The 13621-nt window shown below is 58.1% G+C and overlaps 3 protein-coding genes across 13 annotated transcripts in view; 2 read left to right on the top strand and 1 right to left on the bottom strand.

Annotated features, from left to right (window-relative positions):
- BAD (BCL2 associated agonist of cell death) overlaps positions 1-9974 on the bottom strand; it is a 31016-nt gene extending 21042 nt beyond the window's left edge. The window contains exons 1-2 of the mRNA XM_078341289.1: positions 9851-9974; positions 3901-4045 (exon numbers count right to left, since the gene is read on the bottom strand). The gene's annotated coding sequence lies outside the window, so the exon portion shown is untranslated. The remainder of the gene's footprint in view (positions 1-3900; positions 4046-9850) is intronic.
- Positions 1169-9408, top strand: KCNK4 (potassium two pore domain channel subfamily K member 4). 11 transcript variants are annotated; one of them, XM_078341265.1, is made up of 8 exons: positions 1169-1349; positions 2694-2959; positions 5021-5191; positions 6643-6766; positions 6884-7044; positions 7231-7417; positions 7874-8013; positions 8722-9408. In XM_078341265.1, exons 2-8 carry the CDS (start codon positions 2771-2773, stop codon positions 9100-9102), a joined length of 1353 nt encoding a protein of 450 aa, XP_078197391.1. In that variant the 5' UTR covers positions 1169-1349; positions 2694-2770; the 3' UTR covers positions 9103-9408. The 11 variants fall into 11 exon arrangements, with proteins under 11 accessions (XP_078197391.1, XP_078197396.1, XP_035119010.1 ...); XM_035263119.3 differs by lacking the exon at positions 1169-1349 and adding an exon at positions 1507-1569; XM_078341266.1 differs by lacking the exon at positions 1169-1349 and adding an exon at positions 1752-2523.
- CATSPERZ (catsper channel auxiliary subunit zeta) lies at positions 9775-13378 on the top strand. The gene is made up of 5 exons (XM_009008403.5): positions 9775-9824; positions 10057-10357; positions 12147-12226; positions 12414-12480; positions 13155-13378. Exons 1-5 carry the CDS (start codon positions 9804-9806, stop codon positions 13340-13342), a joined length of 657 nt encoding a protein of 218 aa, XP_009006651.1. The 5' UTR covers positions 9775-9803; the 3' UTR covers positions 13343-13378.
- Positions 13379-13621: the final 243 nt, after the last annotated feature.

Raw genomic sequence — 13621 nt, forward strand, 5'->3', positions numbered from 1 at the left:
CAAGCTACCATGCCTGGCAGTTACTGAGTCTTAACCCCAATGGGTGAGACTTTCTGGAAGCCCCTGTTTCCCTCTCACCACCCTGACCTGCTCTTTAGGAGCCAGAAGTGAGTCCAGGGCTCCCTGGGGAGTTGATGTGACTAAGCAGCTCCCATCTTCCTACCAGGGTGTGGGTTTGCCCAGATGGACAGGTGGCCCTCTTCTCCACTGTTCTCAGTAGCATCGTCACTGTCCTCTGCTCCCATGGCCCTGGCAGGTCTGTCCGATGGCTGGGAGTCCATTACTGGAGGGTCTGTCCCCTGCCTACATAGTGGTTGTCCCAACTTTTCAGAGTTCCCTTGGCTTGTATCACTGGGGCTGCTTCAAAACCCTTTACTTGGGACTATCCTGGGCACCAGGCCCACAGGGCCACCAAAGAGGGCATCTGAGACCTCAGAGAATCAGCTTGAAGCTGGACAATCACTTTTTGTTGAAAGGAAAACTACTGACGTTTGTGGGGCCCTTTTTTGTGCGTGCCAGCCTCTGTTTTGAGCATTTCTAAACACTGACCTCCTTCATGCCCAGAACAGCACCCCCAAGTGATGATCAGTCATCCCTTTTCTGTAAGTGGGAACAGGGAGCCTCCAGAGTTCGGTGACCTGTCCAGGTTCCCTACCAGTAGGGGGTGGTCAGCCTTAAAGCCCAGGCTGAATGCCATCCACCAGGAGGGCTGAGGACTCCAGCAGGCACCAGAGGGTCTTTGGAGAGATCAAAGGTTGTAAAGTGGGTGAGAACAGGGTGGGGCAAGTTCGGGACTAGCCAGGGCCTGGGTGTTCAGGCAGTGGGAGAGCGGATGCTGGCACCACTGCCATGCTGGGATCTGCTGGCAGCTCCAGCTCCAGCCTTCTGGGGCTGACTTCTGGGCATGGAAGTGAGGACCAAAAGCTGGGGGAGGGAGCAGGGAGAGGGCCAAACACTGGAGTGGGGGCAGGAGGTGCTCCAGCAGCGACTCCCCAGAGGTGGGTCCCAACCTCCACGTCGGCCAATTCCAGGTGGCCTCACCGGGTTTCCCCCACGCTTTTGTCCCGCGGGTTTGTCCCTCATGAGTGCTGAGCCCAAGGGCCAAGCTGTCCCCAGGGGCGGAGAGATACGGGCCCTTCTCGATCCCGTAATGGGCGTGGGAGATGCCAGATTAGCGTGGTGCCTGTCTGGAGAGGTGGGCCAACTGATGCCCAGGTTGGGGCCCTGCCGCTGGCCACACTGGGCTCCGGTCCAAGACTAGAAGGCTGACCCCAGCTGCAACCCCTCTCCGGCTCCTCTGCCACCCACCTCCCGGGACTGGCCGGGACCGGGGAGCCCGGCGGCCGCAGGTAAAGGGCTTGGGGTGGCGCTGGCGGCGAGGGCGCGGCACGGAGGGAAACGCGGCACTGGAAGGGTTAACTGCGGGAAGAGGGGGGCTTCTGCCGGCGGGAGGGGGGGTCCCAGCCCCGGCGGCCGGCCGCTCCGCCCCTGCCGCCTCCGCGGCCCAGTCGGCACCGGCGAGGCCGTGCGGGAGCCCGGGCCGCAGCCGCAACCGCAGCGGGGCAGACAGTAAGTGCGGGGTGGGCTCTGCGGTGCGGGCAGGACTCCGGGGCAGGGGCGACCAGGGGGCGACGGGCCGGTGGGGTGCCCACCTCCCACGTGTGGGCGCCTCCGGGAGTGGTGTGGCTGGGGTCCCGCCGCCCGTCAGGCTCCGAGGCAGGCGTCGCTGTGCCGACGCGGGGGGAGGCGGTGGGAGCGAGCGGCGGGCGCTGCTAGGTGGCCCTGCGGTCTGGCGTCTCCACGCGAGTGTCCGCACTCGTGTGCGTGGGCTCTGGGTGCCCTAGCGAGGCCCGCACGCCTGTGGGGGCCGGGAGTGCCGGGGCGTCTGCGGAGTGTGCAGGTGGGGTGCGTGCGTGCAGCTGGGCGGCGCGGCTCTGCAGCCTCGGGGTGGAGCGTGGGCGCGCGGGTCTTTGTGCCCGTGCGGGGCGGCGCGTGCCGGGGCGTGTGTGCGCGTGGGCGCCGCCGCCCGCGGTCCCGGGCTGACAGCTGTCCCGGTGGCTGCCGCCCGGGTGTGGCCTTTGAGGACCCCCGCCCCGCTTCTTCTGGGAACTGGGCGTCTCCCGCACCCCTCCTCGCCTGTGCGCAGCTGCCAGGACCCGCTCTTGGGTTCCTCGAAAGCCCGGTGGGGCGCGGGGGCATCCTGGAGGGACAGCCGGGAAGCAGAGCGAGGCGAGAGGGGATGGAAAAGCCGCGGAGATGCTGCAGCGGGAGAGCCGAGACCCGCCATTCCCCTGTCCCCGCCCTGCGCGGTCCGGCCTCTCCTCCGGGTTTCCCTTCGGACGCCTCTGAGCCCCTCAGCCTCTTCCTTGAGGGCCAGTTCCCGAACCTCGCCAAGCTCCCCACATATCCTTGCTCGCCCCGCTTCCCCCTAGGCAGGCTTAGGTTCTTTCGGCCTCCCACTCGCCTTTCTTTCCCTTCCCGGTGCCCTCTTCTCCTCCCTCACCCGGGAGCCGGGCAGCGGAGGTAAGGGGGAGGCTGGAGATGGGAGGGGGCTGGGTGTGTCCAGCCAGAGGGATATCTGTGGACAGTGCGGCTGGGGGCTTTCTGGATCTTTGGGTGTGTAGGGGATCGAGGAGGAGGGTGTGGGTGTCAGGCCAACTCAGTGACCCCAGAATCCCTGGTTTTGCCCGCAGTGACGACAGCTCCCCAGGAGCCCCCAGCCCAGCCCCTCCAGGCGGGCAGTGGAACTGGCCCAGCCCCTGGGCGCGCCATGCGCAGCACCACGCTCCTGGCCCTGCTGGCGCTGGTCTTGCTCTACTTGGTGTCTGGTGCCCTGGTGTTCCGGGCCCTGGAGCAGCCCCACGAGCAACAGGCCCAGAGGGAGCTGGGGGAGGTCCGAGAGAAGTTCCTGAGGGCCCATCCGTGTGTGAGCGACCAGGAGCTGGGCCTCCTCATCAAGGTGCGTGGGTGAGCCACAGCCCCTTCAGCTGTCACCCATCACCCCTGGCACTGGCTGCGTGCCAGTGAGACCCTGTGCTGGTGCTGCTTTCAGACCAGTATCCCTGAGGTCGGGATGCAGCGGGAGGCTGTGGGGCAGAGGCTGGGGTCCAGGTCTCTGTGTTTTCAATAGGGCAGTTGTGGGGTCATTTGTTTTCCCTGGAGGGCCTGGCATAGGACTGTGTACGATGTCTCCTTCAGAGTGTGATGGAGGTGGGATAAGGGGGAAATGAATGAATGAATGAGTGAATGGCCATAGCGAATGTTACATTTGCACAGGTCTCACCGGTGTAGATTGCCACATAAGATCCAGGACTATTATTTAAATGTGAATTACAGTTAGACCACAGATGCCTTTTTATTTTTTTTGAGATGGAGTCTCCCTGTGTTGCCCAGCTTGGAGTGCAGTCGCTTACTCTCAGCTCACAGCAACGTCTCCCTCCCAGATTCAAGAGATTCTCCTACCTCAGCCTCCTGAGCAGCTGAAATTACAGGCATGCATCACCACGCCTGGCTAATTTTTGTATTTTTAGTAGAGACGGGGTTTCACCATGTTGGCCAGGCTGGTCTCGAACTCCTGACCTCAAGTGATCCACCCACCTCGGCCTCCCAGAATGCTGGGATTGAAGGCCTGAGTCACTGAGCCTGGCCCACAATTACCTTTTTAATACAAGTCCATCCGTGCAATATTTTTGTTTGCTAAATCTGGCAACTCTACTTACACCGGTCTCCATACATTTTTGGAGTCATGCACCTTAGAAAAGCCAAGAACATAGTGAACTCACCCCCTCCCCCTGGAAAAGAGTGCATATGAACGTATGCAGATGATTTCAGAGGGTTCCAGGATCCATGCCACCAGGGATGGCAGGTCAGGCACCCCTTCCCCCCATGATGCATGCTTACCTTGTGGGGAGAAGTGGGGCGCTTCAGGGTTCCCCGAGGCACTTCTGGTCGGCCTCCAACCAGTGACTCAAGCAAGTGTTGGGCTGCAGCCTTCGGGGGTACAGTCAGGCAAGCACCTCTGTTGCTTTCTCTGATTTCGGAGTCACTGTCATTCAAAAAAATTAAGATTTAGCTTTAATAAATTCATGTCTATTACTTAACATTGAACAGTACCCTTTGTTCCCTGCCTGTTCTTTGTGGAGGGAGGGGCTGTTGGCACGGAGGCCTCAGTGTTCCAGCTGATTCCCAAGGTAGCAGGACTCAGGGCAGAGATGAGTGTGGGGTGGGGCTGGGACACAGACCACCCAACATTGTCTCTGACACTTCCAGAATGCCATCGGAGGTTCAGAGAGGCCTGGGAAGAATGTGTCTGGCTGGACTACAGGGCAGAGGGAGGGAGGGAGGGAGGGAATCTGACCTAGTTTGTCCTCACAATGGAATTGCTTTTTTCCTGGATAAGAAGGAAGAAAAGGAGAGACAGGACCTAGAAGGGTGGGGTGACAGCGGCTTTATTTCTCTTCCACAGTAAGATTCACTCCCTGAATTAGTTGTGCAGCAATTGTGCACCTACTGTGTTCTAGGTGCTGTAGTGTTATACGCCAAGGGGATATTGGGGTGGATCAGACACTGGGTCTGCCTCGGAAGGTGTCACATATAGGTGAGGGGACAGATCCATGGTCAGAGATCACTATAGGATTCAGTGGAAAGGAAGTTTCCCTTTTTCTGTTAAGCACCAATTGTGTGGGCCTTGAGCTAGGTGCTGGGGACGAGGAGGGGGATGGCAGGGGCCTGAGGGAGAAGCTGGCAATTCAAATGCACCAGGCAACAGGGGTAGAGTGTAGAGACCAGGGGCAAGAGACGCCCATGCGGAGAGGCAGCATGAGCAAAGGCGTGGAAGCAGGAAAGTTCCAGGGCGTTTTGCAGAACCTGGAGTTAGCAGGTGCCTAGTCATTTGAAGCAAAAATTAGAATACACAGAATGACGAAGGATTTTTCCCTGAAGTCATGAATTTATGGGAAAAGTGTTGCAAAATACATACTAAATAACTTTTAGCTATTTCTTTTCTTGCTTTTTTATACAGAAACTGGAAATATCTCAGAAAATCTGGGGTGAAGGTGGCTGTAACATGGGGTGCCAAATTGGAGTCCCAGGAGAAGACTGGGGGCGGAAGGTCGGGACCAGTTTGAAAAAAAGGGCTCAAGGCCAGGCGCGGTGGCTCACGCCTGTAATCCCAGCACTTTGGGAGGCCAAGGTGGGCGGATCACGAGGTCAAGAGATCAAGACTATCCTGGCCAACATGCATCTTAGTCTTTACTAAAAATGCAAAAATTCTCAGGAGGCTGAGGCAGGAGAATTGCTTAAACCCGGGAGGTAGAGGTTGTGGCCAAGATCTCACCATTGCACTCCAGCCTGGGCGACAAGAGCAAAACTCTGCCTCCAAAAAAAAAAAAGCAAAAATTAGCTGAGTGTGGTGGTGTGTGCCTGTAGTCCCAGCTACTCGGAAAGCTGAGGCAGGAGAATCGCTTGAACCAGGGAGGCGGGAAGTTACAGTGAGCTGAGATCACGCCACTGTACTCCAGCCTGTCAACAGAGCGAGACTCTGTCTCAAAAAAGAAAAAAAAAAAGGGCTTGAATGCTGGCCTGGGGAGTTTAGGCAGGGAGTGGGGAGCTAGGAGGGCGTTGAGGAGCCACATTAGGAGGGGCGCTTTAGGATATGCCCCACAGACTTCCTTCTTATGCCTTGTTTCTGTGCTGCTCTGGCTTCCTCTCACTTAGGGCAAGCACTCTCCAAATAGACCCTGCCCACGGGATCTGCATGCTGGTGAGAGGGGGAGAAGTCCAAATAGAGACATTATATTCATTTAGTAATCTGTATCAGCTGGTGCAAGTACAGTGGTGTCATAACAGTTACAGATTTCTTCCCTCTTTCTCCACTCCCACTGCTTCACTTGACTAGCCTGAAAAAAATAATACTTATTGAGAGGTGTTCACTAAATATTATTTACAATGCAGCAAGGCTTGGCTTGGACTTCGGCAGGGGTGTGATGTTTGTGTTTATGTGTGTGCCTATGAACTTCCTCAATGTTGGAAGCAAAATTTCATGGCATATAAACCTTCCTGGAGAGAAAGTCCCTAGCTTTCATGAGATTTTCTAAGGAAAGGGACTCAAAGTCAGCTTCCGTAGGTGCAATGGGAGTGGTGGGTTCAAAGCTGGAAGCACAGGGTGCAGGCACTGCTTGCTAACTTACTAACAGTCAGTGCTTACTTTGTTGCCAGTTCACAACAAATCTGGGAGGCAGATGCTGTCACTATTATCCCCACTTGAGAGATGTCAAAACTGAGGCCAGAGAGTTAATTTGCCCAAGGTCCCATAGCACCAAGATTTGAACCCAGGCAGCCTGGTCCCAGGGTCTGTGCTCCTGACCATGGTAAAATTGGTAAAATTGGAACTCTGTTTCCTGAAATTAGGGGCCAGATGCCACAAATGTTTCTCAAACATTGTAGAGGTCAAACAAACTTGCCTGTAGGTAGACTGGACCCAGTTTGCATCCTCTGCCATAAGGGACTGCCTCCTGGGAGACCAGAGGGAAGGGGAGAACCCCGAGGAGCAGGGAGGGAGCCACCCTAGAGACTGGAGGGGCCACGAGTTGGCCTAAGCAGGAGGGAAAACTGAAGCTCCTCCTTCTGCACCTTATCCCACAGGAGGTGGCTGATGCCCTGGGAGGGGGTGCAGACCCAGAAACCAACTCGACCAGTAACAGCAGCCACTCAGCCTGGGACCTGGGCAGCGCCTTCTTTTTCTCGGGGACCATCATCACCACCATCGGTGGGGGAGGGGATTGGCATGTGGGGGCGGGCAAGGAGCCTCCTCATGGGGGAAGGTGCAGGGAGACGGAGGGGTCCCAGGCAGTCCCTAGACTTCCTGCATCGCCCCTCTGCCCAGGCTATGGCAATGTGGCCCTGCGCACAGATGCTGGGCGCCTCTTCTGCATCTTTTATGCGCTGGTGGGGATTCCGCTGTTTGGGATCCTACTGGCAGGGGTTGGGGACCGGCTGGGCTCCTCCCTGCGCCGTGGCATCGGTCACATTGAAGCCATCTTCCTGGTGAGCTGCTCCATGCCCTGCCTGCCCTTGTGCTGGGCTCTGGCTACCCTTCCCCACGTCCCTGGCACATGAGCACGTCTCCTAGACCATAAGCCTCCCCACAGACTCCTGGGGGGTGGGAGTGGGTAGTATGGGAGTGGGGATGGTTGGTGTCTCCTGGGTCCTGCCTACTGCCCCTCCCCGCAGAAGTGGCACGTGCCACCGGAGCTAGTGCGAGTGCTGTCGGCGATGCTCTTCCTGCTGATCGGCTGCCTGCTCTTTGTCCTCACACCCACGTTCGTGTTCTGCTATATGGAAGACTGGAGCAAGCTGGAGGCCATCTACTTTGTCATAGTGACGCTTACCACCGTGGGCTTTGGCGACTATGTGGCCGGTGAGGCCGCCCTTCTGGTGCTGCACTTTCCCATCTACCTAATTCCTGTTCAGGGCTCCGCACTCTGGCCTTTCCCTCCAAATCCCATGTGGTAGCTCTGACCCCTGCATCCATCATGGAATGCACCATCACATTCCTGCACACATGCCAGCGCCTTCATGCACCCTCACATTCTTATATGCCTGAGGCCCATGCACACTCACACATATGTCAAATGCACCCCTCACACGTGTCACATTCTTGCACAGGGCACCCCTTTTCTCGCACGCTTTCATCTTGTACACTTTCAACTCATGCACACCACTCGTGTTCCTACCTGCACTTACACACTTAAGTACATCCCCATTGACCTAGGGAGGGGAGGTCCTCTCCAGGAGCTGGGGAGGGGGCAGTGAACCGGGGTTCACAGCCTTCTTCCAAGTCCAAGTCTTTCCGCCTTCACTGGTGGTATCCCAGGCGCGGACCCCAGGCAGGACTCTCCAGCCTACCAGCCACTGGTGTGGTTCTGGATCCTGCTCGGCCTGGCTTACTTCGCCTCAGTGCTCACCACCATCGGGAACTGGCTGCGAGTAGTGTCCCGCCGCACTCGGGCAGAGGTAGGCGCCCCTGGGTTGGCACTGCGCCTACACACTGTGGTGCAAATGTGCTGTACCCTAGCAGGGGGTCGTGCAGGCTGTCTTCCTTCCAGGGCTTGGGCCCCTGAGGCAGGGGCCGAGGGAGCCTCTGTGTGTGCCCTGAAGGGAACACAGGGGTATACATGTGTGGGTAACTTCACCTCTGCCCTCATGGGTAGGATTGCCAGATTTAGCAAATAAAAAATGCAGAAAGCCAGACAGGGCAACAGGGTGAGATCCTGCCTCTAGAAAATAAAAAAAAATTAGCCTGGAGTGGTGGTGTGTTCCTGTAGTCCCAGCTACTCAGGAGGCTGAGGTGAGAGGATCACTTGAGCCAGGGGCGGTCACAGCTGCAGTGAGTCATGATTGCACCACTGCACTCCAGCCTGGGGGACAGAGTGAGCCCTGGTCTCACCAAATAAATAAATAAGCTCAGTTAAATTTGAGTTTCAAATAAATAATGCAATTTCAATATAAAGCATGTCCCAAGAATTGCATGAGATATATTCAGCTAAAATTTTGTTTCTGTGAAATTCATATTTAGCTGGGCGATTTGGATTTTGCCTAGGCTGGAGAGCCAGGCAGAAAGGAGGGTTGGGGCTTGATCCCTGCTGGTGAAGGGGCAGGTTCCCGGGGGGCTCGGAGGATAGTCTAAGAGCTCCAGTCGAGGGCTGCTTCCTCTCTGTGCAGATGGGTGGCCTCACGGCGCAGGCTGCCAGCTGGACTGGCACGGTGACGGCGCGTGTGACCCAGCGAGCTGGGCCCGCAGCCCCTCCGCTGGAGAAGGAGCGGCCACTGCTGCCTCCACCGCCCTGTCCAGCGCAGCCGCTGGTCAGGCCCCGATCCCCTTCGCCCCCAGAGAAGGCTCAGCCCCCTTCGCCGCCCACAGCCTCGGCCCTGGATTATCCCAGCGAGAACCTGGCCTTCATCGATGAGTCCTCGGACACTCAGAGCGAGCGCGGCTGCCCCCTGCCCCGCGCGCCTCGGGGTCGCCGCCGCCCCAATCCCCCCAGGAAGCCCGTGCGGCCCCGTGGCCCCGGGCGTCCCCGAGACAAAGACGTGCCGGTGTAGGGGCAGGATCCCCGGCCCGGGCCTCGCAAGGGCTTCGTTCCTGCTCCCCGGCATGCTTGGCTTGTTTGACCAAAGAGCTCTCTTTCCATGGGACTCAAGCCTGGGGAAGGGGCGACGTTTGCCTTTCTGCCGCCCCCCGGGCCCGGCCCTTTCCTCACTTCCATCCATCTCCAGATCCCCCAAGGCTTTCTGTGTCGCTGCCCTGGGCGGGCATGTCCCTCACAGCACCTCACGACTGTGCCTCAAAGCCTGCATCAATAAATGAAAACGGTCTGCACCGCTGCGGGCGTGAGCGCTCCCGGACGCGAGTGGGTGTGGGAGTGCTTTCCTCGGGCCACACAGTGGGGGCACCTCTGGCCTCCCGTGACCCCCAGGCCGAGGGTCCCAGGCACCCAGGTCTGTCAGGTCTCGGCCCTCTCGACTGGGCTCAGGCCTGCGTCACTGCATGGAGGCGGCTGGGTAGGGTCCCGCGTGGGGATCAGCCGGGATGGGCCTCGCGTCTCCAGCCTCCGCACACACACTGGGCGTGCGGGGTGCGGGGCGGGATAGAGGCAGGAGAGAGAAAACGGCCTCTCGCGTGGAGGGCTGTCGTTTGAACTCTCCTGGCGCGAGAGACCCTGCCCCGCCCTGTTTCTGGAACGTTGACCCCTCCTCCTCCTCGTCCCGAGGCCTGTGGCGTCTGGGTCCGTAGGGGCAGAACCATGGAGGAAAAGCCTTCGAAAGTAAGACCTCTCCCCGTGCCCCTTACCTTGTCAGCTCCCAACCCACTCCTGGTCCGACACGGGCTGTGGCGCGATTTCTTACTCAGCCTGGGCTTCCCGCAGCCCCCACCCAACCTCACGCTCGACGGGGCCCCAGCCCGGGCCCGGCTCAGATCCCCGCCCCCAGCCCGCCCTTCCTTCCCGCCCCAGCCACCCGCGACCCCTGGCTTCTCTCGTTGTATGTGGCCCACAGGTGTCGCTCAAGCCTTCGGACCGCCATGGCTCGGACAAGGAGAGCAAGGAGAGCCTGTACAGCGACATTCGGGACCTGTGGACCACGGCCACGCTGTCGCAGTCCGAGCTGAACACGCCGCTGTCCGACGTCTGCGGGAACTTTGACGCGGAGGGCCGCAGCATCAGCCACACCCGCGGCTGGTACGGCCAGGGGCGCCGCTCGTTGGACGAGGGGGACAAGGCCAGCCGGAAGCTGCGCCGCAGCAGCTCCATGGAAATCAATGAAGGGAAGGAGGACACCGCATCCGAGATCAAGGCCGGTCAGTATGCAGTGGGCGCCCGCGGGGCAAGAGGCTGGTCAGGGACTCAATGTCCGGAGCTGTAAAATGGCGGGGGGGGGGGGGAAGCTGATGGGATCCAAGTTTCTAGGATTCCCTGGGAGAGGCGCCAGCGCGCATCTTCGCCCGTCGAATCCGCCAGGCATTCTTGGAGCGCCTCCTCCCGGGCAGGCGTTGTAACAGGCCTTTCGGTCGTCGCGCGCGGAGTCCCGGGAAGGACTCACTAAGTAAATTGCGCAAAGACCCCGTGGTAGGACCTGCGGGGTTTTTTGTTTTGTTTTTGAGGCAGCATCTCGCACTGTCGCCCAGGCTGGTTGGAGTGCAGTGGTGCGATTATAGCTCACTGCAGTTCAAGTGATCCTCCCGCCTACCGCTTATTTTTTTTGAGACAGTCTCACTCTGTCGCCCAGACTGGAGTGTAATGGCGCAATCTCTGCTCACTGCAACCTCCGCCTCCCGAGTAGCTGGGATTATAGGCGCGCGCCACCACGCCCAGCTAATTTTTGTATTTTTAGTAGAGACGGAGTTTCACCATGTTGCCCAGACTGGTCTCGAACTGCTGACCTCAAGTGATCCGCCTGTCTTGGTCCCCCAAAGTGCTGGCATTACAGGCCTGATCCACTGTGCCCGGCCTTTTTATGTTTTTTTAGAGACGGGGTCCTGCTTTGTCACCCAGGCTGGAGTGCAGTGTTGTGATCATAGCTCACTGGAGTCTCAAACTCCTAGGCTCAAGCGATCCTCCAACCTCAGCCACCCTCCCCACCCCCACCACCCCGAGCTTGGAAGATGGGCCGGCACCACCCTGCTCAGCTAATTAAAAAAATTTTTTTGAGGTCGGGCGCGGTGGCTCACGCCTGTAATCCCAGCACTTTGGGAGGCCAAGGAGGGTGGATCACGAGGTCAAGAGATGGAGACCATCCTGGTGAACATGGTGAAACCCCGTCTCTACTAAAAATACAAAAATTAGCTGGGCGTGGTGGCGCGTGCCTGTAATCCCAGCTACTCAGGAGGCTGAGGCAGGAGAATTGCTTGAACCCAGGAGGCGGAGGTTGGGGTGAGCCGAGATCACGCCATTGCACTCCAGCCTGGGTAACGAGAGCGAAACACTGTCTCAAATCTTTTTTTTTTTGTAGAGAAAATTTTGCCATGTTGCCCAGGCTTGTCTCACTTGGCTTCCCAAAGTATTAGGATGACAAGCGTGAGCCACCATGCCCAGGGAAAGCTGTGTTTTTAATGGAATCATCTGGCCAGTTGCAAGAGTTAACTCCTTGTCTGAGGATTTGCGCTGGTTGAGGAGGTGTTCATCTTTCCATTAGTCAGTTGCTGGTTACAATTTCTAAGCCCCTGCCACATGCTGAGCACTGTCTGGCACCCCCAACCCACTTCAGAGAATCACAACCAGTAACAATGGGCACATATTGAGCACTAGCTGTGTGCCAGGCACCAGGCTTCCCCTGCATTGTCACCTTCAAACTTCACAACCTCCATGAAGAGCTATTCTTATTACCCCATTTTCCTGATGAAGAACTTGAGGGTCAGAGAGTGTCAGTCACTGGTCCTAAGTGCCACACTGTGGGGCAGTCAAAACTGGAACCAGGTGGGTGGGACTCTAAAGCCCAGGCTTGTAACCTCTGTCCCATGCTGACCCAAAGCTGCACTAGCAGCAGATCTCTGAGGGCCACTCCCTCCCACCAGGTGCCTGCCCATCTCCTCTGCTCCAGGGAAGGCCCAGGAGTCTGCAGATGACTGACCCTTTTTTCTCTTTTCCCAGAAAAGTCTTCTTCAACGTCATCGCTCGATATTGCGAAGCACATACCCCATCGAGCCTACTGGGCAGAGCAGCAGAACAGGGTTGGAGGGGCCAGGGAGACTGGGAGTTTCAGTGGAGTAGGGGATAGGCCAGTTGAGGGTGATTGGCAGGGTGGAGGGGCAGGGAGGCTGCTAGGGGGTTTAGGGGCCATAGGGAGCAGGTGGGGCATTTCATCTGTGGGCAGAGATGAAGTCCCCTGGAGGCCTAAACCTCTTGTTGCTTCTCCAGCTGCCACTGCCCCTGATGGAACTCATGGAGAATGAAGCTCTGGAAGTCCTCACCGAAGCCCTCTGGAGTGAGCTCCCACCACAGCTTCTGGTTGATTTTGCAGGGCTGGGGCCCGGGGGGGAGGGGTTTCAGGCTGCCTTATGTTTTGTCTGTGCCCTTGGCACTCATGAGTATTCCAAGGGCCCCATAAAAGTTAAAAGCTAAGGGACTGGGCACAGGAAGACCCAGGAGGGGATATGGTGATGGTCAGAGGCCTGGGCTCCAGGCTGGGCACAGCCCCTCTCTAGCTGAGGGAGGCTTTTCTGTGGCTGTTTCTCCACCTGCCCAGTAAGATGACAGGCTTGGTGTGGCCTCGACTCCCTCTGGCTGTGAGGCGCCTTTGGACAGTGGGTTATTTGGGTGAACTTCTTTTGCTGGGGTCGAAAGCCCAGCAGTGATAGAGGGCTGGCTGATGGCTTAGAGTGGATGGCTGGTCCAGAAGGTGGGCAAACTGCTCGCTACCACCGTCCCAGTTCAGGCCTGCAACGTCTTCCCTAGCCTCGACCTCATCCATCCTCCACCTCATCCATCCTCAGCACCCTTAAAGAGTCAAAAGTTTCCCAAGTGAACACAGACCTGAGTGCCCTGTGCTGCTGCTACCCCCAATCATCGGCAGTTCTTCAAACCACACCTGCGGTGCCTGCTGATGGGGAGACCTTGCAGGTGCTCACTGCCTTGACCCGAGCTCTGCCCTCCTCCTAGGCTACCGGTTAGGGATCGGCAGGGACCACCTCCTGACCCAGGAGCTGCAGCAATACATCGAGGGGCTCAAGAAGCGCCGGAGCAAGAAGCTGTACTTGATTGAGAAGGACACCCTGGGCTCGGGCAGACCCGAACCAGCCCAGTGCCATGACAGGTCCCCAAATCCCAGCCTGACCCCATCTGAGTGAAATTTGAGTCCTAAAGAAATAAAAGAGTCAACGCATGATCCGTGAGTCAGTGCATGGCAGCCCGCGTGAGGCAGACGCACGGGGCCCCGCCCTTCCCCATGACCTTCATTCGGTCACCGCAGTGACCTTGAGCTTTCTCCGTCCGGGCCCTATCGGCCCTACCTTCCGGGACTCGCAATCCAGGGCATCTTCAATGTTTTAGGTCGGCTTCACCCACCAAGAGTTCCGCAGCTCTGTGGGGCTACTGGGTCTATAGTTCGAGTGCCCAGTTGGTGTCGC

This window comes from Callithrix jacchus, chromosome 10, assembly GCF_049354715.1.
Source record: "Callithrix jacchus isolate 240 chromosome 10, calJac240_pri, whole genome shotgun sequence".
Classification (NCBI taxonomy): Eukaryota; Metazoa; Chordata; class Mammalia; order Primates; family Cebidae; genus Callithrix; species Callithrix jacchus.

Coding starts and splice junctions, on each gene's coding strand:
- KCNK4 (XM_035263119.3), top strand. Junction 2,960..5,020: donor AGCTGGGCCTCCTCATCAAG/GTGCGTGGGTGA, acceptor TTTTTTATACAG/AAACTGGAAATATCTCAGAA. Junction 8,014..8,721: donor CCCGCCGCACTCGGGCAGAG/GTAGGCGCCCCT, acceptor CTCTCTGTGCAG/ATGGGTGGCCTCACGGCGCA.
- CATSPERZ (XM_009008403.5), top strand. CDS start 9,804: ATGGAGGAAAAGCCTTCGAAA. Junction 10,358..12,146: donor CGCATCCGAGATCAAGGCCG/GTCAGTATGCAG, acceptor CTCTTTTCCCAG/AAAAGTCTTCTTCAACGTCA. Junction 12,227..12,413: donor GGGCAGAGCAGCAGAACAGG/GTTGGAGGGGCC, acceptor TTGCTTCTCCAG/CTGCCACTGCCCCTGATGGA.